Source organism: Fundulus heteroclitus, chromosome 12, assembly GCF_011125445.2.
Source record: "Fundulus heteroclitus isolate FHET01 chromosome 12, MU-UCD_Fhet_4.1, whole genome shotgun sequence".
Classification (NCBI taxonomy): Eukaryota; Metazoa; Chordata; class Actinopteri; order Cyprinodontiformes; family Fundulidae; genus Fundulus; species Fundulus heteroclitus.
The window spans coordinates 24,471,531-24,499,038 of NC_046372.1; the positions used below are offsets into that span (position 1 = coordinate 24,471,531).

At 39.2% G+C, this 27,508-nt stretch overlaps 1 protein-coding gene across 1 annotated transcript in view; it reads left to right on the plus strand.

Moving 5' to 3' along the window:
- fras1 (Fraser extracellular matrix complex subunit 1) overlaps positions 1 to 27,508 on the plus strand; it is a gene marked incomplete in the record, with an annotated part of 388,110 nt that overhangs the window by 146,593 nt on the left and 214,009 nt on the right. Inside the window, 5 exon segments of the mRNA XM_036144334.1 lie at positions 1,891 to 2,037; positions 17,348 to 17,491; positions 22,583 to 22,723; positions 22,860 to 23,000; positions 24,379 to 24,546. Coding sequence (XP_036000227.1) covers positions 1,891 to 2,037; positions 17,348 to 17,491; positions 22,583 to 22,723; positions 22,860 to 23,000; positions 24,379 to 24,546 — 741 coding nt within the window.

A 27,508-nucleotide genomic window follows, 5' to 3' on the forward strand; every position in this document is an offset into this window, starting at 1 on the left:
TTCTGGTTTCTCCGTCAAGCCAGGCGCGGTTGTTTTGAAGCTTAGCAGACAGGCGAACGCAACGAAAAGTGGAAAAAACGGCAGTACAAGCAATGACTAACACAGTGAAAGTATGAATATCAGGGTTTCCCGCAGCGCTATCGCCTCGCCAACATTCAAAAATAAATAAATAAATAATAATAATAATAATTAAAAAAAAAAACTCGATATGCTTGCATGTTTATTTGACGTTAACACGCGGTTCTTTGTTGTTGCTTTCGCGCGTGCATATAGTGAATGGCAGGGCAAAAACACATGGAGTTCTCGCCGTAAAGCAAGACCGACTCTCGCAGTCTTGCACGAGACTTCTGAGCCTGTGAGTGCGGGCCGAGAGCTCTTGCAATTGCAAGTGCGGTATTTCCCCCACAGACCACCAGGGCGGCCGAGAAAACCTTTGTTCAACCTGAAATGACTCATTTAATCATCCAAAACGGTATGGAACACATTAATTAACTGAAAAATGTTGCATAGTATGCCTTTAGACTCAGTCGGAATAAATTTGTAATCCGAATGAGAGGAATGGTTCACACCTGTTGATAATCTGATCGACATGCATGTAAACACATGACAGGGTCAAGATATAAACGTGACGCATTTCCATGTTGTTGAGTGGTGGAAATACGTCGGGAAGCAAAACTGTAGGGGCTCCAGATACAAGCTTTCTGTTCTATTTATTAACGACTCAACTGTAATTAGAACCTGGTGAAAGTCCAGCCTGTGCGCTCAGAAGACAAACAAACTTGTACAGTGCTGCTTTGTTCTTCTTCTTCTGTGGTATTTATAAGGGAACTTTGATAACTGCGCATGTCAGAGGGGTTCTATTCTGAATAAAGCCAGGTGCATAAACACGCACATTAAGATCGGATTAATTGATATAAATCCATACAATCCGATTATTTTTTTGGTTTTTATTCCAAATACATTTCAATCCGGTCGTGAAATTTTGTGCATATAAACATAGGTACTGTGTGTGGGTGGCCTCAAGAACTATTGTTATTGGAGCCATTATTGCAGAACTGTGACACATGTACACCCACTTTTTTGGGTGATTGCACAATGCAACCCTTCAGCCTCATCCAGAAATCCATGAGGTGATCTGCATCCACATCTGCCGCGTCCTGGGTGTACGCTCCCATGTGAGGGATCGTACGCGGCCGACAGGGGACGTAATCTTTAATAAGGGGAGGCTGTCTGCTGCCAGATGCATCAACAAGCCGTCTGTGGCTGCTGACTGTCTCTCTCTGTTTTCTCAACACTTTGCAAACTCGTTTTGCTCCCCATCACTGGTTTCCACACTGTATTAACAGAATTAGATTAGTCAGACTTTTTCTTCTGGTTTCTAATTTCCTTCTTTTTTCAGTGTGGTAATGTGCAAACATCTCAGAGTAAAGTAGATGGAGCACCTTTGGAGTTAACATTATGTTCCTTTGAAGCCACGACCTGCAGAGCTGCACTAAAGTTACAGAAGGGAAATGTGCTACATAAAGCTTAATTCGCCCAGCAGAGAAATGTGCTGCCTTTTTCCGGTCTGGTCTTGTTTTATTCTCTCAAAACAAACACTTAATTCACATTTTAGTTTGCTTCCTGGCTCTGGATATTAGGGGGGGAAACTGTGTTCTCCTGGATTTACGCTGAGGTCTCCAGTTTCTCCTTTCGTGCTCCCTTTAACAATGTGACAACCCTCCAGCAAACACGGGATTTAAGGTCTGCCGCGGGGGTTTCTTTGTGTAAAATTCACAACCTGCTTTCTGTTTCAGTCCTGCAACATTTTCCAGAGCACAGGTCTCCTCAGAAAATGTATTTCTAAGGCAACTTATTTGAAAACATCTCTTCTTCTTCTTCTTCCCTCAGCCTGCCCAGAATCCTGCGCCACCTGTTCTAGTAGATGGGATTGCCAGTCCTGTGACTCCCAGCTGCCCTTACTGGGCCCAGACAGAGACCGGTGCCTGGGTTCCTGTCCCCCTGGTTCCTACCAGCACGATCACACGCTCTGCCGCCGTGAGTATCACAAGACCCGACCAGACCCTTCTGTCAGATTTACCCTCCAACATCACACATTAAAAAAGTTGAGTTTTTATTCCAACCAGAATTTCTCTTCAGAAGTTTGGGAAGGATTATTTCATATATATATATATATATATATATATATATATATATATATATATATATATATATATATATATATATATATATATATATATATATATATATATATATATATATATATTTTTTTTTTTTTTTATTTATTTATTTATTTATTTATTTATTTATTTTTTCATGACTTTTTTGCGGCATGGAATGACTTTATTGATTTTATGGTTTCAGTTTACCAATAAAAAAAACCCCCGGTCTAATAGAACTGAATAGTCCTTTATTAAACTCACGGTTAGGGAGTTGACTTCACAGCAGCGATGGTGATAATAAACATCCAGGTGAATATAAAAAATACAGACAAAACTATAAAATAAGTATAGAAATAGAATAAATAGGCTACAAATATATGAAATTTCTAATTCCCAGACATATATACAGAATTGTATCCAAAGATTGAACCCGATTTATTGTCTATAGAAATAACATATAGAGAAAAAAATACATACAATTAGTAAATATTGCAAATTCTCAGATATCGGGGTCATGAATACCATAAACATGCTTAAATCGGAGGTAACCGGACCATTGTTAGTATTTTTCTAAAAACTTTTTGTCATCTAGACAGGACTCTTTGTCAGTTCTAGTGGTTTGCACATGTTTGTAACTAATTTTAATTCACACTCAGATAGACTTTATTTATGTATCATGGGGCTTCCTGTTTGCTCTTCTGAGGGATAACACAGTAAAAGGTGCTGAATACAAATCCATGCTAAATCTTTCAATTTAATTTCTAAAAACTGGAATTACCTGCCTTTTGACACTCATTAATCTGTATCAAACAAAATTTGAAAGTTTAAGGGCGTGAATACATTTGCGAGGTGCTTTATATAGTAAAAGCTGAAAATTGTTGGGGACTGACTGTGGATTTGCATGTTTTTTACAGTTCTCCAGGGGTAGCCTTATTACTGCAGAAGTCCCTAATAAGACAACATATTAACCTTTCAGTAACGTCCGCTCTAATCGCCTCAGTTCTAAAGAGGAGAGTAATATGGACAGTGTTGCAGTCAGATAGCTGTCTTGTTTTCTCAGAATTTATTCTTTTTTCTTATATTTAATTCAAATGTTAACTTCTAACATGTTTCAGAGCAAACTGTTGCTTCTTAAAAGCCACTCTTTGGGGAGGTTGCTTGTGTTTTGGCTTCTTTTTTTTTTCTTTTTTTGTTTATTTGAACAAACTCTGTAAGACTTATTTTCAGTGAATGGGGTTTTAGAATAGCTCTAAATATTTCACTAAGCAATGGGGGGGGGGCAAAGCTTTCCCCGGGGTCCAAGTATTATTGCTTTAGTATTGTGGAGATTTAAAAAGTTGTGCTTTTAAGCCTTTGCCTGCCATGTCGTTGCTGCACTTTGGCTCCAATGTTCCCACTCAGATAGTTATTTAGGATTTCATTTCAGCTAGAAAAGAACAAAAAACCTTCAGTTCTGAGACACAAAAAGCCCCTTTTTATGTTTTTAGTTTTTTATCCCTTGCATTCCCCCTTTTCAATTAAAGAATATTGCCATCAATTTCGTTAATTTAATGTAAATGATTTCTACAATTTTGACTAAAGAACTTTTGGATGAACAAGTTAAATTCTGTTTCATGGCTACCTGGAAACCTCCTCATTTTCAGATAAAAATTACAAACTTTTCAGCGCTTTACTTCCATCCAAGTATGATAGACTTTTTATTTATTTTTTCACAAATCTTGCAAACATGTTTACTATGTGCCAATTGGCCCGTATGACTTAAATGTGGCTTGAACCAGTTTAGTGTTCCCAAATCCATGAATTAAACAACTTTTAATTCCCTATTATAACAACTTTTAAGTCCCTATTATAACATAATGATATAGCTACGTTTGTTGATCTAAGGTCCACTATGCTTCCTGTTTTGCTGGACCTCACAGCAGCGTTTGACACCGTGGATTATTCTGTAATCTTGTCCTGATTGAAGAACTACGTCCGTATGCGTGGCACAGATGGAAGTGGCTCATCTTTTACCTGAAAGATTGAAAGTTCTCTGTCACGATTTATAAACTTACCGTTTCTAGTGCTCCTCTTTCCTCTGGGGTCCCACAAGGCTCCATTCTTGGCCCTCTTCTACTTTAACCATATATGCTGTCACTTGGAGCTGTTATAACTCAGTACCAGTTGTACTTCCACTGCTCTGTAGATGATCTACTGATCTACTTGTCTTTGAAGACAGGTTGCAGTAATGCGCTCCATTCTCTCCTGGATTACATTACTGCTGTTAAACAGTGGCTTGGCCCGAATTATTTTGTCTTTAAATGGACAAAAGACTTCATGTGTTGTTTTTTTTGTCGTCAATACCACTTCTGATGTCAATGGTTTGACTTTTAATCTATTTATTAATTAATTAATGTCAATATTTGATTAAGACAAAGTTGAGCCTTACCCTGACCTGGAAAAGACCATTCATGCTTCTATTAGCTTTAATATGGTTAATTTATTCTCATGCTCTACGTTGGTGTCTCCCAGTCAGTCCAGAGTTATTTCTGTGACAGATTTGAGTCTGCTGATCTACTTGATGTTTTATTGTCTGCCTGTTTTTTACATGATGTGAGTAAAATTTCTTGTTTGTACCAACTAACATGGCGAATAAACCCGATTCTGAATACAGCTGCACATCTTTTAGCTAACACCTCCCAATGTGCTCACATACCCCCTGTTTTATATTATTTACATTGTCTTCCTGTTCGTCTTAGATGTGATTATAAACTTTTACTGTCCGGTGTTATATTTTTTTAACGGCCTCACACCTCGTTATTTATCTGAACTTTGATGCATTGGTATGCCTGTTGGCACACAACCGCTTAGCTGTGCTTGCTTTTATTGTTCTTTAGCACATTCTTTTGAATAGATTTGTAGTTGGATACAAGTCAGGAGATTGACTGGGTGATTTTGAACCATTCTTCCGTCAAACATGGTGGTTGCAATGACACCTGTAGCCCTGGCCTCATCTGACCACACTAAGTTCCACTAATATTTCACTTATTTGCCTAAATCTTCTGCAGCAAACTTTAGTCAAGCTTCAACATGCTTTTTCTTCAGCAGTGGAGTCTTGCGCAGTGAGTGGTTTAGAAGCTGCTGCGTTACTTTTTTTGTTTTCATAGGAAAAGCTGTACTTGTTCTTTCCAGTTCCTTCGTAAGCTTTGCGATTACTTCTTGGTTCTTCTGGTAATTGTGTCAGAAATCGTACGAGTGGTTGTTTCCACTTCAGGATTATGAAGGTTAGAAAACCATTTATGTCTTTTGCAACAGTATGACTTTCTTTCATTATCTGTAATACTCCTGTGATGAGGAACTGTTTTATAAGCCATCAGTTAACATTGAACCAGGACTTAGCAGCAGTATTAATATTTCCAAATACTGAGAGATTTCAGCTGGTTTCTTTATTTTCAATGCCTTTTTGCACATCCTTTTCTTCAGTTGTTAAATAATTATCTCCTCTGTCATTACAGCCTTTTACCCAATTTTATTTATGGCCTGTTTTGTTTAGCTTTTTCTTTGACTGGTTTCTACAGACATTTGTTTATTAATTCCATGTAAATAGAAATCTTAGAAATATATTCACTAAGAAAATGTTGACATGTTCAGTACCTGAATACAAATTTTGCCCTAAATGCTACATGAAACATCTCCTAAATGTGTGCAAGCTAAGAAATGCCATTTTGCTCAGTAAAGCTCTTTTAATTGTAGATCTGCCCTTTCATGCTTTTTGAGAAATACACAAAACCCAGCTAATCGTTGTTTTTACGCATGTAGCATATTTTTATACATCTTTCCCAGAGGATTGTAATATTCTGTGCATATTGATGTAGTGGAAACATGTTAGTTGAGAGTTGGAGACCTACTGCTTTCCCTGCGGATGGTGGGTAGATGTGAAATGGCCCAGAGAGGGGGTGGGTTGGTGAGCATAGAATAACCACATTGTGATTCGAGCATTTTTGCAGCTCAGTTTCACTCCTTAATGACTGCAGACCTCCTTGTGCACACGCTCAATAACAAGCCTTACATCGGTTAGACCACAGCAGCTAATGCAGAAACTCTGGCTAATACTCCATAACTAGATGGATGGCAGCATTGTGCAAACTCTCAGTGGACACTCTGAGCGATGCTACCTTTGTCCTGCTTTTGTGCAATCTATTGTAGGATTCACCCATGAAGCATTAATCATATCTAGCCTTGACTAACATTGAGCGTGTTACTCTCAAATGTAACACAGCATAATCAAGGGAAGCAAGTTGTTGTGCAAGACGTCCACTCATGCACCTACTCTGCATTCATTCAGGTTTAATACTGTAAAATAAATAATTTGCACCGCCAGGCCAGTTTTTGTAATTTATTCCCTTTGTGGGATTCATACAACAGCCGTCCGATTCTTTTTAATCTCCAACAGGCTTTAATAGGAACAAAATCCCTTGTTTTTTTTTTCCTCCTACAAATTTCTCTAGAGGATGAAACAAAAAAGGGCTGCAGTGGAAAGAGGGACTAACAATCACTGACTGCAAATCAGCAGATGCCTCGGTGAAACGCATTAGGTCTGATTCTGCCTGAGTGGATTTCTTGTTGGAGAAAATGGAAGGAGGGATTGAGGATGGAGGTAGAGGAGATGGGAGCTGACGTTGGTAATGAGCTCGTGAGATGTTTTACCAGATGGTAACCTTTTTTGGCAGAAGACCTCTGGACCACCCAGAAACGCAGCCTGCTGCTGCAAGCCGTCACTTTTTAAACACCTCGAGTTTCTAGGAGCTTTAGTTTATCTGCATGTGTTCGCTTCAGTTGAATCGTGAAGAATTATTGAGGCTCTGTGTCGCCTATTGTTTACAGCTGCTGTACCACATCCATGTCTTCTCTCTCATTGCTTTGGTCTAACGAGTTATAGCTGTAGTTGGTAATCCTGTTCAGAAACAGTTTTTGTCATACTGGGTGAAATAGCCCTCCCATCCTGACAGTAGTAAATGCATTACGTATTCAGAAAAAAGAGGTTTCAAAAATTAGATCACTGTGAAATCTGCAGGTCTGTAGACATTCTGATCAATCCCTGCCGTTTGGGCTGAATGGCAGACATCGGTCAGGGGATTAGTCCTGTTCTCACCCCCCTCTGTCCCTCAAGTTCCAGGGGATTCACCTCATCTATTGGTTGTTCCACATGCCAGACATTCTGACGTGCTCACGTAACACCAGTGTTCGTGCTCGTTCCTTCCTTGTTTCCGCTTGTCTCCGGTTAGCTTAGCGGCTAGGTTAGCAGTTAGCTTCAGTGTTAGCCGTTCATTGTAGCGCCGCTGCTCTCGCTGTAGACTTTGAACATGACTGAGAGTCGCAAGAAGCAAACCACTCATGTTTATGAGAAGAAGAGGAAGGAATCAGTGGAAAGAAATAAGACCAGAGTGGATTTGGGAGATTTTTTCACACAATCCCCCCTGAAGAGCGGAAGAGCAGGTAAGACAGTCTTACACAGTTATTCAAAAAGGGACTTGTAGAAACTTCCGGAAAAATCGCAGACCCCAGCTTTAGATGTTTCCTCTATTCTGTGGGCGCTTTTTGGTGTAGAAAAGCTTATGTTCAAAGTTACTTAATATATCAAACTTGCAGTGTTAAACTCATACTTACAACTTTTTCATCAAAATTATAAATTTTTTCTAGACTGTTGCAGCATAAAAGTTTTCATTTTATTGAAGAATAAATATACAGTATATAAATAATTGCTTTATAGATTTTGACGGGTCCAAGATATATAAATATTTACTTATATTGTGCACCAATGGGAATCGTAGGTTGAAGTCAAGCGAGACGGAGCTCGGGTTGCCAGATCAAAGTAGCTCGAAGGAAATTAGTTCTCTGCATTTAACCTATCCGGGCCATCTAAACATGTTTTACAAGAAGATTGTTACAGTGATTAATGGTGTGGTATAGAAACACTGAAAGGCTTATGATTTGACAATTAATATACCACAAAAGACTCCTCGCCTGATATTTCTCCTTGTCGCTACCAGTAGCACGAAGCGTGCCATCAGCTCTTCTGTGCATGTGCAAACAGAATAGCTTCCATCCGTTTAAAGTATTTTCATCCTGTCCTGCAAAATGCTATAACTTACTTGATAACTGTTGTCATGTTTTTTTTTACTGAAAACACATTGTAGTAGAAAATGGTTTATTAAACTTATTGAGTTGTAATGTAATAATGATGTCAATGGGCCCTTGGGTGAAACCTTGTTATTATGGCATCCACATCGTTTATTTCTTACAAAAACATAACTGCAGGTGATGAAAGACTGCAAATGGATCCATTCTGTGATCAACATTGTTGGAGTGCACAGTTAAGTACAGAGAAAATCAAATATTGAAATGAATTAAAATTATCGCTCAGTGTGACGTAATCATTGCACCTATTTAGAGCAGTGAAAGCGTCCATCGAAATGCGATTTAGCAATTTTTTATGTATTTCTGTTCCCATTAAATCATGCCATATTCACATTATTACAATATAATACAAAAAGAATCATCCTACCCCCCCAAAAAAAGATTAATAAACAGAATAATTTCTGGAAGTTATTCTGTTTGTGCATGTGCAACAGAGCCGGCGGTACAGATCGGGTAGTGATGCTCTAACTATTGAAAGTAGCTGCACGTCACTTTTTTGGGCTGAGATTGGTTCTGAAGATGAGTTTTTACTTGGTGAGAACAATGCAGAAACCCGACAGATGGACCATAATTTTATGCTTATTGCTTTTTTATCACAGTATTTCACAAATTAAGGCTGAATCACGTTGCCAAATTGAGTACCCTGGAGTTACAGAGTGCAGCACATGCAAGAAACTGTGCACAATAGTTCATTTTCAAGGGTCTTTGAAATTTTAAAGAACAATTTTCCAGGCCTCTAAAAAAATGTGTGTTTGCATATGTGCATGCCAAGCACACAAATATATGAAGAAATTATCGTTGGTGTTTAGAGAAGGATCAGGATTGTACATGTGTCAGAGAGAGAAATAAATTTAAATGAATAATCTCACTTGTTTCTTTATTAAAATATAACATATAAATTTATACATTTATTAATTTGTAATACCACATTTCTCTTTAAGAGCATAAAACAAAGTACTGTATTTTAGCATGAAAGCACATATTTATTTATAATATGCCACACATGTCTCTTTGTTAAATAGCTTAAACCAACATGCCTGTGCAATAAACTAAATTATTTATATATAAATAAAATAATATATATATGACATTATGTATTTATACAATAATATGCCAGATGTCTGTTAACGAGCATACATTTATGAAAAATGTTTGTTCAAACAACATATTTCAGCAATAAAACATGTTTTTTCATGTGTAACAGCGCCCTGTATTATAGCCACACCTCCGCCGTTTGTAACAAACCAAACCCTGTGAAAATCGTGTACAAATTCAGGGAGTTATGATTTATTTTAGTTGGGCAAACAGCTTCCTCAGTACAAATAAATACACGGGGGTTGCGTGAGAGACCCATCCAAGATGGCGGCCGCGCTGAAACGTCAGCTCCAATAGGCAGCGCCAGTCTACTTATATAATGTCTATGCTACTTTCTGTCCACCTCCGGCATTTGGCAGATCTGGCAAAGGACTGGCAAACATGGTTGGAACGAGAGCGGACGAGCGTGAGAGCGCCCCCTTCTGGGTGGGAGGAGTTATACTTGTAGCTATCTCCTTTAACCTTGCCTGAAAGTGTGGACTCAAAAACAAGCTTGATGTTCAGATACAAAGAAACCTCCTCTCTAAAAAAGAATTAAATGGTTGGAAAGACAATTTAGCATGATCTTATTTTCTCACATAATTTTTTTTTTTTAATTGCTTGAAGATTCATAGAAATCCCGTTTTGAAATGAGTTTGATTGTAAGTAGAGCTTGTTGCTGTCCTGCCTTATTCCTCAGCTAATTCAGTTCAGGCTGTTATGAAAAAAATGCGTTGTGGCAGCTTTCTGTTTTGTTGCTGTATAATTAGATCCATGAATCAAATTCTAATTTGAGTTGAATGAATGCTAGGAAAAACTCATGCAAACATAATTTCTCTTCATAGTTCCCTCCAACAACAGACTTTCAGATACAGCTCTGCTGAGTGTTTTTATCTGTCCAAATCTGCTTTCTCCACGCTTAGTTTAATTGCTGAATATCTCATCTCATCTGGTTTTATCACCGGAGGTTTGGGAGATGCAAACCGCTTCGGCAGCATGGTAATTGTGTCCCCGTTCGGCTCCACGGGGACGCAGAACGAAGATTATCCACTGCACCGTGCAACCGTGCATCCATCCAAATCTGCCCCTGTTCACGCAGGGGTGAGGTTTTTTTTTTTTTTTGACAACTTCCAGGATTACATTTGCTGATAACTTTACGCTTCAGGCTGCCTGGAAAAATAAATTGCTTTCCTGAGAGGAGCAAGGTAAAGGACGTGTAATCCTCTTGTTGGCTATGACCGTTTTTGGAGGAATAGTTTCCATAATATCCCGGTTTGAGTGGGACGTTAAAAGGATTTTTATGGCATTTTAAAATAAATAAAGAGCGTATCATGAATCCTACTCTTTATCTTATTAAACATGAAGAAAAAACATTTTTTTTGAGAAAAGAAAACGAGACGGTGTGAAAAGGAAATGGCAGAAAAAGTAGAGGTGGGGGAAGAAAGCCAGAGATAGAGATCGTCATGGGATGAGGAAGTTAAAGAGGTGCAGAAGTTCAAAAACAGAGAGATGTCCTCGGATAATGGGGAAAACTCAGCAGCTGAATCCATTTCACCTGTTAATCTATAGGTCACTGCAGAGGTGGGATAATTTCTTTTTCCTCCTGCAACTGCTTCAGAAAGTAAACTTTCCCCAATTTTAACCATTCATGTCTAGTGATTAAATTCAGTACTCCTCAAATTTAAAGAACTGCCAACTACATTAATTAGTTGACCATTTTTCTCAAATGAAACTTTTTTTCCATCATCATAAGCAGCCAGTTGTTGGTATGCATGTCAGCACAACATGAAATTGGACTTGCAAGGACTCAGAAGTTGACTGCAAGAGGTTATGAGTTAGCTGCACTTGATTTTATACTCATTCCATTGGCAAATAGTCTTATTTAGCTGCTGAGATCAAGGAAAAATAAACAAATTTCAAAAAGATTTTACCTACATTTAGTTCCCTTTTTGCAGTGTGGCTCCTTGCTGTGAAGGAGAGGAGCCAGTTGTCGCTGAGGAGAGATGAATCTGCTGTTGCTGAGCTCTGCTGATGGGAACTCTGTGCAAAGAGAAAACTTGTACACTGTCCTTTCTACTCAAATTTTGGGGAGTATCTATTTTGATAAGTGCTTCAAATATAGTCCCAGGTCTGATAAATTATGCTCCCAATTATGGTTCTAAGCACCGCAGCAGCACAAACCCCCTTCTGAGGTTAAGTGATTTTCATGAGTCCTTTCACCTCATGTTGCATTCTTTCTGTACATTATGCAGCATTTCCAGACTCGGATGTAATGCAGCTTGTCAGGACGACTTTGTCAAAGTTGATGAAAGTGGAGGAGAAGATTCTTACTCCGGTCTCATAACGTCCTGCTGCATATATTTTTTAATTATTGACAACATTCTGGTTAAACTTGGACCTTTGTCAAGTCAGGCCTCCCAGTGGGAGCGATATGCACGGGCACGCTCTCTATTCTTTCAACTTTTGACCTGAAGACGATCCAGCTTGGATCTGAATGTTGTCAATTATTAACTGATGTCTGCAGCAAGGACAAAGTGTGCAGAGGTGTGTTTGCTTTTACTGAAAGCTTGCATGGCCTTGCGTTTTCATTTGTATGACCCCTCTGACTCCTTACTTGCTCCTTTTTTTGGAATGCACCTGAAGTTTCTAACAGACAGTAATAAAAAAAAGCAAGAAATATACAACTGTTAACAAGAAAGCTGTTGAAATGAAGTTTAAAATGAAGAGTTTTTTTAGGTGCTGGCAGTACGGTTTCAGCTGGGTGGGATGTATTTCTAGAATATGAGTTTTGTTACCTGAGGACAGTTGGCACAGAGCAGCAGGGATCGGATGATTTATTTCACACTCATGTCTAATAACTTCTCAGATACATATTGGCCTCTGTTCTGGAATCTCAGATTAATTAAGATTTTTATCAGCGGTTCTTATGACATAGATTAAATTAATTATCCTCTCCTCGGGTGAATTTCCCCGTGTCTCTTTGAGTTTGTCTCACTTGTGGCTCTCTGCTCCAAGTCATTCCCTTCATTTTCATTTTAACCCATATTTAACCTGTTAATGTCATTGAATTAGCCCCTATTTCTTGAGCTTTTCCTTTCAAGCACCCAGACTTCCTTGTGATCATTTGAAATGTTTTTCCTAAGTAGTTATTTTGACTTTAGAAAGAGACTGAAAATAAAAGAAAAACAGCCAAAGTCTTCCCTTCATAAAACATTTAATAAGGCCTGGAGATCTGTTGTTAAAGCCCATCAAGTTTTACTGGCAAGATTACCTTTTTTACCCGAGGAAGGAAAGGTTTTTTCAGTCTAGCTTGTGTTGATTCAGTGGAGCATTATGTTCTGCAGGACAGATTAGAAACATGCAGCTTAAGGCGGCAGGAAGAGAAAAGATCACTGGTGTCTACCTTTAAGTTTGCCTTGTCTCCATTTTTTTTTTTTTTTTTGTCAGCCATGTTGTCGCATTTGCCACCGATCTCTGGGCTGCTGGGAAATGTTGATGTTTAAAGTTGTATAAACTTCACACAAAAAAGGATAAATTATACATTTGTTTAGATCCCAGCAATGCTTTGCTAAAACAGGCTTTAAGGCAGGTTATTTTTTTCCTTTCTCTGTGTCAGAAACAGTGTTGCTCTTTGTGAATATGATTTTTTTTGCTCTGGTTATGATTCCTGTAAATGTAAATGGAAAAAAAAAATGGACATCTATTCCTTGAAATTCATGCTGTGCCAGTAGACAAAAGTTAATGAAGGATCCTTTCTGAGATTTTCAGTATCAAAAAGCTTACCTGAGTTTGTAACCACAGCAACTGATGCTGGTAGCTGTGAATATTCTAGAGGTCTTTAAAAATCAGATAATAATACCTAAAAAGAATCTCTGAAACATAGAAAATACATCGTGTGTCTGCATGGAGCCTTCTTTGTGTCTCAGATGTAAATTGTGTTATTTGGGTTTCACTCAGAATCATTTAAGTAAAAACAATTTAGCAAAACCCCAAAAGCCAAAGTTAATTATACTGCTAAAATAAATGATTTTTGTTAATTACGTAATAATCACAATCATACAACTTCAACTCTACTCCTTTCACAGCTTGAGAACAAGAAACATACAAAAATACATTTAACTACAACTAAAATTCTTATTATTTATTTAGAAAAAAAAAAGGTTTTCCTTTTGAAAGCTGATTTGGATTATTTTATGTTAAAAAAATCAGTTTAGCAATAAAAGTTACATTTCAATATTAAAGCACTAGCGCACACATGCAGAAAGCGATTTGTTTGAGCTAATGCTTCCAATTCTGAAACTGTTATGCTCTGACAGAAAACCTAATATTTGTGCCAGACACAGTGTTGCGCTTATAAAAGGTTTATTAAAAATAAAAAAGTAACACAAAAACCTTGGAGCAGGCAGGCAAAACCCCAGAACAGAGCAGGAGCTAGCCAATGCTGACAGCAGACTGCTCACAGCAGGAAAGGATTTGGAGTCAAGGTCCGAGGCTTTGGGTCATGCACTGTGGAGGCTGGCAGGAGAGGGCAGACAGGTCCAAAGGGCAGGACAAGGATGGTGGTCAAAAACCAGTCCAGGTCACGTCCAGAGAACAGACGCCGATGAGGTGTCCGAGCGAGGACAAGACAAGACAGGAGACCGGGTCAGGAATCAGGCAAAGAACGCCGGACCTCTACTCAGAAAAAAAATGCCTGTTTACACTACACTTTTATAACCGAGCCGAGACCAGTCCGAGCTCGGTAACCGAGATAACTCTTGTGTGTAAATGGTCAGCAGACTGAACCGGACCGCGCTAACTTGACCAGTTCTTGAGCAGGTCTTGGCCTGTTTTTTTTATCCCGGTTACCTGATAACAAAGAGCGCATGAGCAGACCACGTCATCCCCTTACAGTCAGCTGACTGTCCACGGGTCGTCCGCCGTGTCTGGCTGCACGTCCAGATTCACACTCCGTTCAGACAAATTTCAGACATTCATAATAATACTAGCTTCCTTACCGTGACACACGATTTCCAGAGATGATTCTGCTTAGCAGTGTGATGAACCTCAGTGTCTGTTGTTGTTTCTTGCGTCTGTAAATCCTTATTAGACGTTTGTTTGTCTTATCCACGTCCCAAAAGCCGACTCTGTCTAACCATAACATCCTGAATGTTACGGGCGCCGCCATTTTGATTTGCTTTGTCCCGCCTTCAATCCCAGAGAGCGGTAGTACCGCAGATCTCCACTAGGAGGCAAGGAGCAACCAAGGAACCTGGATAGTGTGGTATGTAAACGGTCGTCTTGGTTTGGTTAACTGATCCAAGCTCAGACTGGTCTCTGCTCGGTTAAAAAAGTGTAGTGTAAACGGGCCTAAAGGCTTTTAAGAATCTGGGAGAGAGTGACTGTGAAAAACCAGGTAGCAACACAGGTGGAAGGCATGAAGGTGATTGGGCAGTCACAGGTGCCGCTGCTCACACTAATGAGCAGAGCAGAGGGTGGAAAACATCCAGCCGGCCCAATACACAACAGATCATGGTGGGAGAAAACAGAGCAGCAGTTTGACAGGAACTGGACACACTGCAAAAACGGACCTAAAAATAAGCAAAATATTCTTAAAATGTGTGTTTTTGTCCTAGATTTGAGCAGATAAATAAGATTATCTGCCAATGGATTAAGATTTTTGCACTTAAAATAGGAACAATTCATCTCCATCATCTTACTTCAAGTGCAGGATGTCTAATTATCTTATTTTAGGGGTCAAAGTACTCACTCTATTGGCAGATAATCTTATCTACCTGCTCAAATCTAGGACAAAAACACACATTTTAAGAACATTTTGCTTATTTTTAGGTCCGTTTTTGCAGTGCATGAAGGCAGATTTGCACCGAAAATAGCTTTACTCATTACACATTATAATGGGATTAATACATTTTTAAGGGTATTGACCCTCCCGTTTTTATTAATCTTTAGGTAAATCATAACCAGGGCAAATGGTTTTGCATTCTCAAAGACGAAAGGCTGTTTGCTTCACACATCTAACCCATGCAAAAATGACTGCCTATTCTGTATAGCGGTGGTAATGTGGTTGCAGGGGAAAAAAGTAGTAAAGAGTAAAAGTAGTAAAGAGTAAAATAATTAAAGGGTAGTTTCCTGTGCTGCTGGCGCTACGAGAAACAGGTCAGGGTTGCTACAAAGGGTAGAACTGATCCCCGTTTTCATTGAGGAAATCTCTGTCTTTGTATAAACTGCCTTAACTGTTTTTAAAATCACTGGATGTGATTGTGGATGTTGGGGTTAATAAACGGAATGAGGTGCACTTAGGAACCTTGGTCCCTCTTGGCTGCTGTTGACGGTAGGGGGACAATGGGAAGACCAAGAAGTCCAAAGTCCTAAGGTTTAAAGTCATTAACAATTCATAATGAGCTATCCCCGAGATGTTTATGATGTGGGAAACAAATGTTGGGATCGATATTTTGTCTATGCTATTATTATTTTGCTTCGTAATTGTTTTTACATTAAGGAGAGTTATTTCAAGAATAGACGCTAAAATCCAAGTCTAGTCACAAGTCATTACAACACTCAGGTGAAAGTCGAGTCTTAAGACTTTTCTAATAAAAGTTAATTATCAAGTCATAAAATATGTGAATAGAGTCTGACCTGAGTCAAGTCATCAAGTCAGAGAAAATAGCTGGAGAAGACATCGCAGTCATCCTTCCTAACTGGTGTCCAAACTTTGTGCCAATATGGTCAAAATCTTCAAGCTGATAGCACTTTGGGGGCCACATTTAAAAAAAAAAAAACTATAAATAAATGTGTTGTGCCTTTTTTTTTATAATTTTTCTCAATAATAAACTAGAGATGGAAGATTTTATTAAAATGAACAAATTAGTCATTCTTTTTTGGTATAAGCCTTCAGTAAATCATATCAAAATGTAAAAAAGATATTGCATGACTGCATTATTAAAAGACAGGCTTAGTGTTTAGACATTTTATCGGTTGATATTTTTCCAAGCTCAGACACAAAAATCGGACTTGAGTCACCCGGTTGGGCTTTCGAGTAAAAGTAGCTGGATATTTGCCGTTCTGTTTACTATGAAATTAAGATGAATGCATAAACCTGGTTAGTAAATGAGAAGCAAGTGTTTGTTTGTACCTAATATTTTGTAATTTTAAGAAGCCTTCTTTCTTAATCTGTGAAAATCTCCCCTTTAGAAATAGAAAAAGCGAGTCTAATTGCATCAGACACCCGTGCTCTCAGTCCAGCTTTGCTCCATCTGAGAAAAGAGGATAGGGGGCCACAACACCCCGGCACACACGTTGGACACCCAAACGTTAAGACCTCCTGAATGTCTTTGTAACAGTAGTGTTGCACGTTTACTTCTTGGTTGTATTGTATAAGTTATATTTTAGTGTTTCTTTGAATTTTTTGTTTTAGGTTAACATCTAAAAGACTAACCAGGGATTGGACCAATCAGCCTTTAGCTTGAGGACCTATAGACATGACACAGTTTTTTTTTAGCTGTATTACTGTTTATTTTGTCTTGCTTCTGATCAAGTATGTTTGAAATAAATGAACACATTCTTTATATTCCAGCCTGCTGATATTCCAGCCTGCTTAATATTTGACAAACTGGACTCTTTGATAATTGGTTTTGTTGGCTGTGAATCTGTATTCGGGTGGCATGGCTGCTCCCTCCGGGTCTGCTTCTCAGTCTTTGCCTCAAGCGAAGGAGTTCTGGTTTGTTGCTGTCTCGTTTATGGGTGATAGATGGACCGATCGGGGCCTCGTGTGCAATCCGTCATGAAGAGGCTCAGTGCAGCCTGACTTTCACAATGTCCAGTATCATATCTAACTTCCTTTTTTGTCAATTTAACCTGACTGCTCTGTCATGTGAAAGAGATTTGGACCAGCATATGTCTTTTTTGAAGCTCTTTCTGTCTTCTCCACCATCCAGGTTGCCACAGGTCGTGTTCTGAATGCCGTGGACCGACTCAGCAGGAGTGCTTGTCATGTTCCGACCCAGCCGCTTTGCTCAAGGACGGACTGTGCGTCTCTGACTGTGGTGCAGGATACTACAACCAGGAAGGAATCTGTTACGGTAAAACTCACACATCTTCCCGTTGCATCATGTAAACCTACACCATGTCTTCAGGAAAAGTTCTCTGCCTTTTAATTCAGTCTCTCTGGTCCTCCAGCAAGTTTATACCAAGAGGAACATTTAAACGAGGAATTTGGACATGAAGTTATTTTTAATAATATGTACACAACAAGAACAAAAGTGCATACATATTTCATGTTACATTGGTGTCTGCGTTAAACATATTCGTAGACATATGTAAATTCAGATTTGCAAATTAACTTTTTAAGCCCATCTGGCCCGATCTCGGTACTAGCAGTGCCACCCCTATATTATAACACTTTTTTTGTTTGTTTTTTACAAATACTTTCAGTGTTACAACATTTTAAATATACATAATGCCATTTAAGTGTCACAATATCGTTAAAAACTAGAGAGTTCTACCTTTTAAACAAGATACAGCACGTCTCTGTCCCATCTGTGGTGGTGAAATAATCCCAATGCGTAACAGAGCTTATAAAACTCTCCCTCCCTACTGCTGTGCGCACAATGTATGCATGTTTTCCCAAGCTGCAGCTGTGACCAACTAATATTGCAACTTTATCTCTATCACCATCTATCACCATAGCAACACAGAGAAGCAGACAGGCCACCCTAGAAGCTTTTAAAAAGATATGAGTCATAATTTATGTTTTGTTTCTTCATTTTATTGATTTATGCTGTCAACAATGGTACGTGTTGATTTAACACAGGCTAAATCTCATTACCAAAGGTAATAAATAATGCCAAAGGTAATAAGATTTAGTCATGTTTCCAACAATGGAAATCAGCACTTTTATTTGACCTGATGCCCTTTTTATTAGGTGAAAAATTTATTTGACACAACCTGGCACACTGCCCACTAAAACCTTCATGTAGTTCTCATGTAGTTTTGCAGTGTTTATTTGTAAAAATATTTAGGCAAGGCCCAGAAAATTTGATTTTTTTCCTTTGTTTAATCACCTATAAATCAGACATAGCAACGTTTGCAATAGTGTTTCCCATTGAAAAACATTCTTTAATGCCTTAGTATCACACAAATATTAAAATTGACATTTACACTTTGTAACTTTAGAGCTGTACTTGATAGTGGATATGTAATTTTGGGCGGAAATAGCTCCTGAAACCCTCTGAAGATAAGAGATTAAGAACAAAATGTACTGTATACACCAAAAAAGAAAGAGAGAGGAAAACCAAAATATCAGTCATCTGATCAGGATCCAACTGGCTGCCTCCATCTGGAGGTTTTCCAGGCACGTACTTCTGGACGGACCCCCAGGGGAAGACCCAGAACTCGCTGGAGAAACTGCAGCGTAAATCCCGTCTGGCCTGGAAACTCTGAATTAGCTGGAGGATGTTGCTGAGGAGAGGGAGGTCTGGGTTTCCCTTCTGTTGCCCCCGCGACCCGATCTTAAATAATCACAAGATGATGGATGGATGGATACTTTTTTGCCTGTAGATTTAAAACGAGTTCTGAGAAACAAATGTACTCATCCTGCTGCTTTTTAACCGAGCACAACGGTTCAGAAAAGAAATGAGACTCAATGATTTATGAACATTAGGATTTCAACTACCTTCAGAGTTTAAAACTGGTGTGACTGCATCTCCATCTTTGCAGCCGTCAACATAACAGCCTAAACCTGCTCTTGATAGATTTGTTTTGGAATAAGTTCATTTTTAGTTTTATCATCTGATGCTTTTACAATCCTTCATGCCCAATTTTACCCAGAATCCTCCTTGCTTCTGTTTAATGGACCACATTTATAAGTTGTTACCAGGGAACATGAATCATGCTACAGACAAACAAGCCCTGTTTGTTAAGTGGGTTCTGCTTTAATTCTGCTTTTCTCGGAACAGCGGTTTAAACCTGATTAAAATGGCTCACGTCACAGTAAATAAATCAAAGTTTGACAATACACTACAGAATAAATATTTGTCCTTAAAGTTTCAAGCTCCCAAATGTCATCCGTTTTAATTTCAAAGAGATAAAAGAAGTAATTTGTAATGTATGACTTGTTTGATTTCTCCTCTGCAGAGTGAAAATGGATACTGTGTTTGACAAATTAGATGGTAAACAATGTGCCGAGGCAAATAAAATCAAGTGAAAACAGCATTTCAGACAATAAAAGCTTTATTGGTTGCATTAAACTTTGGGTGATGGTTTGTTTGGGTTTGTGTTTTTGAGCATCTCTGTGGAGCTTAAAGGATTAGTCAGCCATAGTTGGCAAACAAAGTTAAAAAAGCAGTAATTACTGGGTGCTTTGTGCACTAATGAGGATTCAGAATAAAGAGATCCTGTATGAATATGGATAGCTTCTATTTTTAAAGGGTGAGATGATAATAAAGCTGCAGGAATAAGTTTCCCTGAGGGTGACTGAGAACCTGGTAGCTCATCGCTAACCCAGAGGAGTGTTAAAGGATCTCTTCTTTCCCTGTTCCTCTCATAGACGTCTTGAACTCGGTGAGGTTTCCTCTTTGAGAAAATGTCAGAACCAGGGGAGCCTTCGGGGGAAAAAGGTCAAAACCATATGAACCGGTTCCTGCTTTCAGATCGGGTCAGAAATGTCAAACTTCCTGAGGATCTGAAGGGGATTTATCGTCTTGACTTCAATCCAGCAGACTCCCTGAGACAGATGGATTGGATAATGAATGTTTTTTTTTTTACGTATTGGATTATGTGGTGTTTAATTGACATGAACTAAATTCAGTTTGCTGGCTGCCAAGCACAAATAGGACTATATTAGCTGCTATTTATCTATTGATTGCTGAATGAGTTGTGTTGGCTTTGCCCTCGGCTATACTAACAAGATTTATTGACATTTTATTTTTCATTAAAAACATTTTCAACTGTGCAAAATCTACTGATGAACCTGCATAAATTATACATTTTTTTCTAGTTAAGCTCTTTAAACGGTATAAAAGATGAGTCCAGTTATAAAAGCATGTTTAATACAGTTTTTTAATGGTCCCAATCATGGAGGTGATTGCTGTAACAAGGACCTTTTTTGGTTTGGCCAAAAAAGGTCCTTGTTAAAGATGCTAGTTGTTCACAGAGGGCTGTATTTAGTTCTTTGAAGGCAAGGCAAATTTATTTGTATTGGACATTTCAGTACAAAGACAACGCAAAGTGCTTTACATGATCAAAATATAGGGGGAAAAAACAGAATAAAAGCAAGTAAGAATAAAGTGTAGAAACAAAAAAAACATGGGAAAATAGAAACTAAAAGCAAATATTAAAAACAGTTGGACTACAAATTTAAACTAATTATGTTTCATTTTAAACAGTTTAACTAGAACAGTCGAAGGCAATCCTAAATAAATGTGTTTTTAATCTTTATTTAAAGGAACTCAGGCTTTCAGCACTTTTACAGTTTTCTGGGAGTTTGTTCCAGATAAGTGGAGCATAGGAACTAAATGCTGCTTCTCCATGTCTGGTTCTGGTTCTGGTTCTGGTTCTGGTTCTGCAGAGCAGGCTGGAGCCAGAAGACCTGAGTGGTCTGGAGGGTTGATGCCCTGATAACAAGTCTGTGATGTATTTAGGTGCTAAGCCATTCAGGGAAAGTTCAGTGGAAGGACAAAGTGTGGCATAAATCGGCACAGACAGCATGTATACCCGCTGCATTGAGCAGATTGGGAAGCAACGCCCATTGAAGCTTTTGGTGGAGATTCACTAGATGTTATCTACAACTGGACTCAGATATTCAAGATCCACGACCCACAAATGTTTCCAGGACATGGTCTTCAGCTACTCCTGGACCACAGACGTCAGATGCATCGTCATTTGGTTAAGGAGTCAAAGAACCGGACTGTTGCTCAATGGTCCAACGTCCTGTTTCCAGATGAAAGTAACGTTTTCATTTAATTTGGAAATCAGCATCCCAGAGTCTGGGGGAATGGTGGCGAGGCCCAGAATCCCGGTTGGTTTAAGTCCAATGAGAGGTTTCCACAGTCAGCGATGATCTGGGGTGCCATGTCATCTGCTGGTTCTGGTCCACTGGGTTTTCTAAAGTCTACAGTCCACACAGCAACATCCGGACATTTTAGACCAATTCATGCTTTCCTCTGCTGAAAGCTTCATGGAGACGCTGATTTCATTGGCCCACATAGCCAAAAGTACCAAAGTCTGGGGGAATGGTGGCGAGGCCCAGAATCCCGGTTGGTTTAAGTCCAACGAGAGGTTTCCACAGTCAGCGATGATCTGGGGTGCCATATTATCTGCTGGTTCACTGGGTTTTCTGAAGTCTACAGTCCACACAGCAACATCCGGACATTTTAGACCAATTCATGCTTTCCTCTGCTGAAAGCTTCATGGAGACGCTGATTTCATTGGCCCAAGTACCAAAGTCTGGTCCAATGACCATGGTGGTACCGAGCCTGATTGATCACCAAACTGGCCTGACCAGAACCCTAAAAACAGTCTATGGCGTATTGTCTAGAAGAAGAAGAGAGACGCCAGAACCAGCTATGTAGATGAGCCGCAGACCGCCATCAAAGCAGTCCGGGCTTCCAGAACCCCTCAGCAGAACCAGAGGCTGATCCCCTCTGTGCCACGCTATATCGATGCAGGAATTCATGCAAATACTAATATTTTCACTCTAATGTAACATTAAAACTTTCTAAGAAGCTTAATTTTGAGTTTCATTGACGGTAAATAACAATCAGAAAGTGATCACCTGAAATACGTCACTCTGTTTTTTTAGAAGCTCTTGAATAGTTTCATTGAGTTTTATTGAATTATTGATGAATTGATGACGTTCTAATATATTGAGACGCTCTCGTATTTCCCAGTTGGTCGTTTCCCTCCGGCTGCTGAGCTTGATGTTTTTTTTTTCTTCTTCTTGTTTTTATCCCTCAGTGTTTCTTTTTGCCATCCATATGAGTTCGTTCTGACTAACGTCTGATTCAGACGCTGTTAATAGCTCTGCTTTAAAAACGCGGTGCATTCTGGAGTCTGACTGGTTGAAATATTTTCTCTTTCTCTTGGAGAAAACAGGATTAATTTTAATGGACTACAAGGCTTTTTGGTATGATTATAACATGAAGCCATTAACATTTACTTGCTTCGGTTCGCAGCTTGTGATCCGTCCTGCGCCTCCTGTTTCCCTGACAACCCCAAATGTATGAGCTGCCCCGCCGGGACGGCTTTACATCACGGAAAGTGCATTGCTCAGTGCCCGACTCGGCATTACGTGGACAACCACAGCAGATGCAGAGGTGGGTGAGGTATCTGTCAACACCTGTAGACGAGAAGCTGTAGGGATCAAAAGCACATTCAGGAGTATTACTAAGAAAGAAGTTGTTGTTTTTAAACCACTCTTTTTTCAAATGTTTGTCCCCTTTGTTCTTCCAGACTGCCACAGCTCCTGCGCTTCCTGCTGGGGCCCCTCGGTGTCCCAGTGCATCTCCTGTCCTTCTGGACTCCTGCTCCACCAGGGCCAGTGTGTGGAGGCCTGCGGCGAGGGCCTGTACCCTCAGGACAGCACCTGCCACAGTAAGGAGTGACGCTTCAGTAATTGTGGCATGTTCTATTGTGTGTTTGATCAGTGTGCGAAATACCTGTCAATGTTTGGGGGGGGTCCTCATCTCCCGATTGTTGCGCAATACCGATCTAAATTTTCTCAATATGCATTAGGCCTATAACATTACAATGTCAAAGTCAAAGTCAGCTTTAATGTCAATTCTTCACATTCACCAGACATACAAGGACTTCGAGAGGATGTTTCTCATTCACCAACAGTGAAACAGATAAAGTGCACAGGCACAACAGATAAGATCAGTCCCTAAGTCTAATCCTAGTCTCTAGGATTAAAGGACTGATGTCTCAGCAGGATCTGGAAAAACTAATCCATGCGTTTATATTTAGTAGAATTGATTACTGCAACGGTGTTTTCACAGGACTTCCTAAAAAGTGGGTCAGACAGCTGCAGCTGATCCAGAACGCTGCTGCCCGCGTCCTCACTAAGACTAAGAAAGTAGAGCACATAACCCCAGTTCTAAAGTCCTTACACTGGCTCCCTGTATCTCAGAGAATAGACTTTAAAATACTTCTGTTAGTCTATAAATCCTTAAATGGCTTAGCACCTAAATACATCACAGACTTGTTATCAGTGTATCAACCCTCCAGACCACTCAGGTCTTCTGGCTCCAGTCTACTCCACATACCTAGATCCAGAACTAAACAAGGAGAAGCAGCATTTAGTTCCTATGCTCCGCTTATCTGGAACAAACTTCCAGAAAACTGTAAAAGTGTGGAAAGCCTGAGTTCTTTTAAATCAAGATTAAAAACACATCTGTTTAAAATTGCCTTTGACTGTTCTAGTTAAACAGTTTTACTGTTTTTAATGTTCTTTTTTGTTACTACATTCTATCCCTACTTGCTTTTATTCTATTTTCTATCTACATTTTATTATTTTGGTATATCTTAATCATGTAAAGCACTTTGTATTGTCTTGTACTGAATTGTGCTATATAAATAAATTTGCCTTGCCTTGCCTTGCCTAATACTAAAATTTAAACATTTTTAGTATTAATTGTTGTCAACATTATGTCTTTCTTCTGTTTGGCACGCACATGGCTAATTTGCATACGCAAACAGGATTGGCTGGTTCCACTTGGCAAAAAACAGAACATATTTGTGAATTTTTTTTTTTGGAATTTTAAATACTGGACATGTTGAGCTTAAAAACATCTTAGTGACCATTAGTGACAAAAAAATATTTCATTTTAATTTTTTTTGACACAATTTAAGACCCCCTTTAAATTTTGCTTTTGAGGCTTTCAGGGGGTCTCATGGGTTAATCGGGGGGGTCGAGCCCCCCCCGTACCCCCCTGTATTTCGCACTCTGTGTTTGATCCATCTGTTGTCACAGACTGCCATCCCTCCTGCCGTTCCTGTGTGGGACCTCTGGCCTCAGACTGCCTTCGCTGCCTGAAACCAGAGGAGGTTCTCCAGCCGCAGTACATGCACCTTCAACGGGGCGTCTGCACAGCTGGATGTCCTGAACACGGCTTTCTGGATGACCTGCAGACCTGCAGAGGTGAGTACAGCTTCCCTGCTGTTGCTTTCTGTTCCCCACCACTTCTTCATGTAGGTTACCATCTAGATGTGGGGATGGATTCCTCAGGTTCTTTGATTTGTTTCCCTAACAGATGTAGACACTAATGGAAATAATTAGGCTATGGTGATCATTGGCAACACATCTGTAGTGTTTCCATACATGAAAAAAACGTACACTAACTAAAATGTTGTTTAAAGCCCAACTTATGCCTCATGAAAACTGCTCTAGACTGCTTGACTCATAATTCAAATTATCTACATGTCAAGTAATCTTCCGCCAATTAAATATATTGTGACACCATTATTCCATTCCAGACGTTTTTGGTGCTTGTAAACATACACAGTATTGTATAAAAACACAATGGAATCAACTGGTTTTATTAAGTACAGTATAACGTACAACATTTACGTTGGAGATCAGATGGTATGAAGATGCAGGCGGAGTTGGAAGAGGACTGACAATCACTGCTCCCATTGGACAGAAATTACTTTGTAGAAACAAACATGGAAGTCCTGTAATTGGTGTTCTGTGCACGATTTGTGCTGTTATTAGAGCTGCTATATAATTTTAATGTCAAGAGAAGTGCATTCGACGCAGGTTTCATGACGTTACCCAGATGGACATGTGTCAGTGAATTGTTTGTGTCTGCTGGTGTCAGCTCATTGATGGCTGTTTTGAGAATTTTTATGTACAAGTTTATTTGTTGATTGATTATGTTGAACAATAGGATCATTATGATACTGAGTAACACTAAATATAGTGCTGCAATCTATGTTTCTGTGCTTTGGAAACACTGGAATTGCTGCCTCCTAAAGCTTTAGAGGTCTTTCTTTTTTGTACTTTTGTTCCTTTCTATTTTATTGTATATATGTATTTCATTTTGTTTTTGTTGCTGTGTTCCTTTTTATAATAGGTGCTACAAATCTGCGATGAAATATATCTACAATATAGTCAAATTCCCTTATTTATGCAAATAAAACATTTTCTATCCGTGAAAGTCCAGCTAATTAGAATCCAAAGCAATTCCTTCTTCTGAGAAAGCATGAGGCGAAAGTGGAAAGGAAGCACTCCCTTTTAACAGGAGGAAAAAAAAGGCTCAGTAAGGGAGGTTTTGTTTTCCCTCTGGGGTTTTAGAGGACAGAGTGGGCACAGAAAAAATAAAAACAACAAAAAACAAAATAGAGAAACATTGGTCCATGAGTACGCTCTATGCAAGAGAAGAAAGTATAGAGCAGTAGTAGCTTCTTTAGTGACTTCCTCTATGAGAGAAACAGCTAAACAGATTAACGCCAAGCCAGGAAGTGACATCCATGGGTTGAAAAAATAAATATTTTCCTCCTTGTCCAGTTTTTGTCCCGGTTGCTAATAAATGTAGAAACATCTTTGATAAAATCAACTTTGGTATTTACGGTTTCAAAAATGGGCCTAAAAGTTGAGTCCGGAAAAGTTTCAGAGTTTTACATGAAAGATTTGCAGGAACCTTGTTTCTAACTGCAAACCCGATCCTCACAAAGTCTGAACATTTGGGTCATTGACTTCTTTCAGGCTTTAAACATAATATAGAAGTTTGGTTTGAGGTGGCAATTAAAAATGGCGAGGATCAAGTGTGTAAAGACTTTGTGCGGGACTGCTCTATAGGAAAGGAAGATACTTTGAAGAGGCGACTCGCTGGGATGTTTGCGAGTGTGAAATTGTGTTTATAATTGTCTAATTTTTAAGTTCATTTTAACGGTGGATGGGTCAGCCGGCCACCTTCCAACACAAAGCAACAAAACCACGCTCCGCTGAAAAGAACCGTCTTCCTACCATAGTTACAGAAAGCGCTGCTTGTTTGTTATCTCTGTAGTGAATTTCCATCCGTTTGCCACATATCAGTTTTCCCGGCTCAGTGTTTGAGGATCTATAGACCGCTTGGCAGGACGTTGCTTTTTATTTTTGCTGCTGCCTTTGTGAATTAGAGCAATTGGCCGGCACCGACATTTCCCTGAGCTATACCGTCCCTTCTGCTGCTATTGTGTCTGCAAAAGCAGCTTTGACTTTATCTATAAAAGTCACAAAAGGCCCGCGATGTGGGCTTAAAGCAGCTGCTTTCATAGTGTTTTAAAATATGCATTCTTGATGAAAAGAATGGAAAATATCAGTTATGTAGCACTGTAAAGCATCTGTGTGTACGCTTCAGTTTTAAAATCACCCCGCGTGTGTTCTCTGCTGCTTTATTTTAGTCATTTGCTGTAAAAGTATTTAGTGACGGATCTGTTTCTAATGGTCTGGCTTTAGTTTTTCTGGCTGAAATAAAACATCCTGTGTCATAACTAAGCAGATTTAGCGAGTATTCCTGCAGCGTCAGATTACAGATCTCTTATTACAGGTTGTTTAGGAAACGGTTAAATTAATCTCCTAACAGCCAAACACCAGAGATTTGTTTTTCTGTTTGCTTTACATGGGATTGAAAAAGCATTAGCCGTATTGGACTTGCTTTTATCATCCTGGGAGAGGACATTACCATTCGATAAGGAGCGGTCGCCATCCACAGTCTCCCTAACACATCCGTCTATTTGTCTGGATCTTCTGGGAGCGGCACTGGACCGCTAACGGACCTGGAGACGCTTTAACTCCAATGTTGCACAGTAAAAAATATGTAGACTATAAAAAAAAGTGTTTAGTTGCAAAAGACATGACGGATGATTTAAAGAATGTCTGGATTCAGAGTAATTTCAACAAGGGGTCGTTGGTTAGTTGAAGATTGGCTTTCTGCCTTCAGATTTTCCTCATAATTTATGGATTTAAATGACTCTAACCAAAGAGGAACAAAGATGTTAAGGCATGTCAACACAACAGAGTTCAGCTGCGTATCGTGAGAAGTTTCTTTCTTTCTTTGTTGTAAAGCAGTTGTTTCCATCATCTTATGGTTGTTATGCAGAGGAAAACATGGGATCATTAC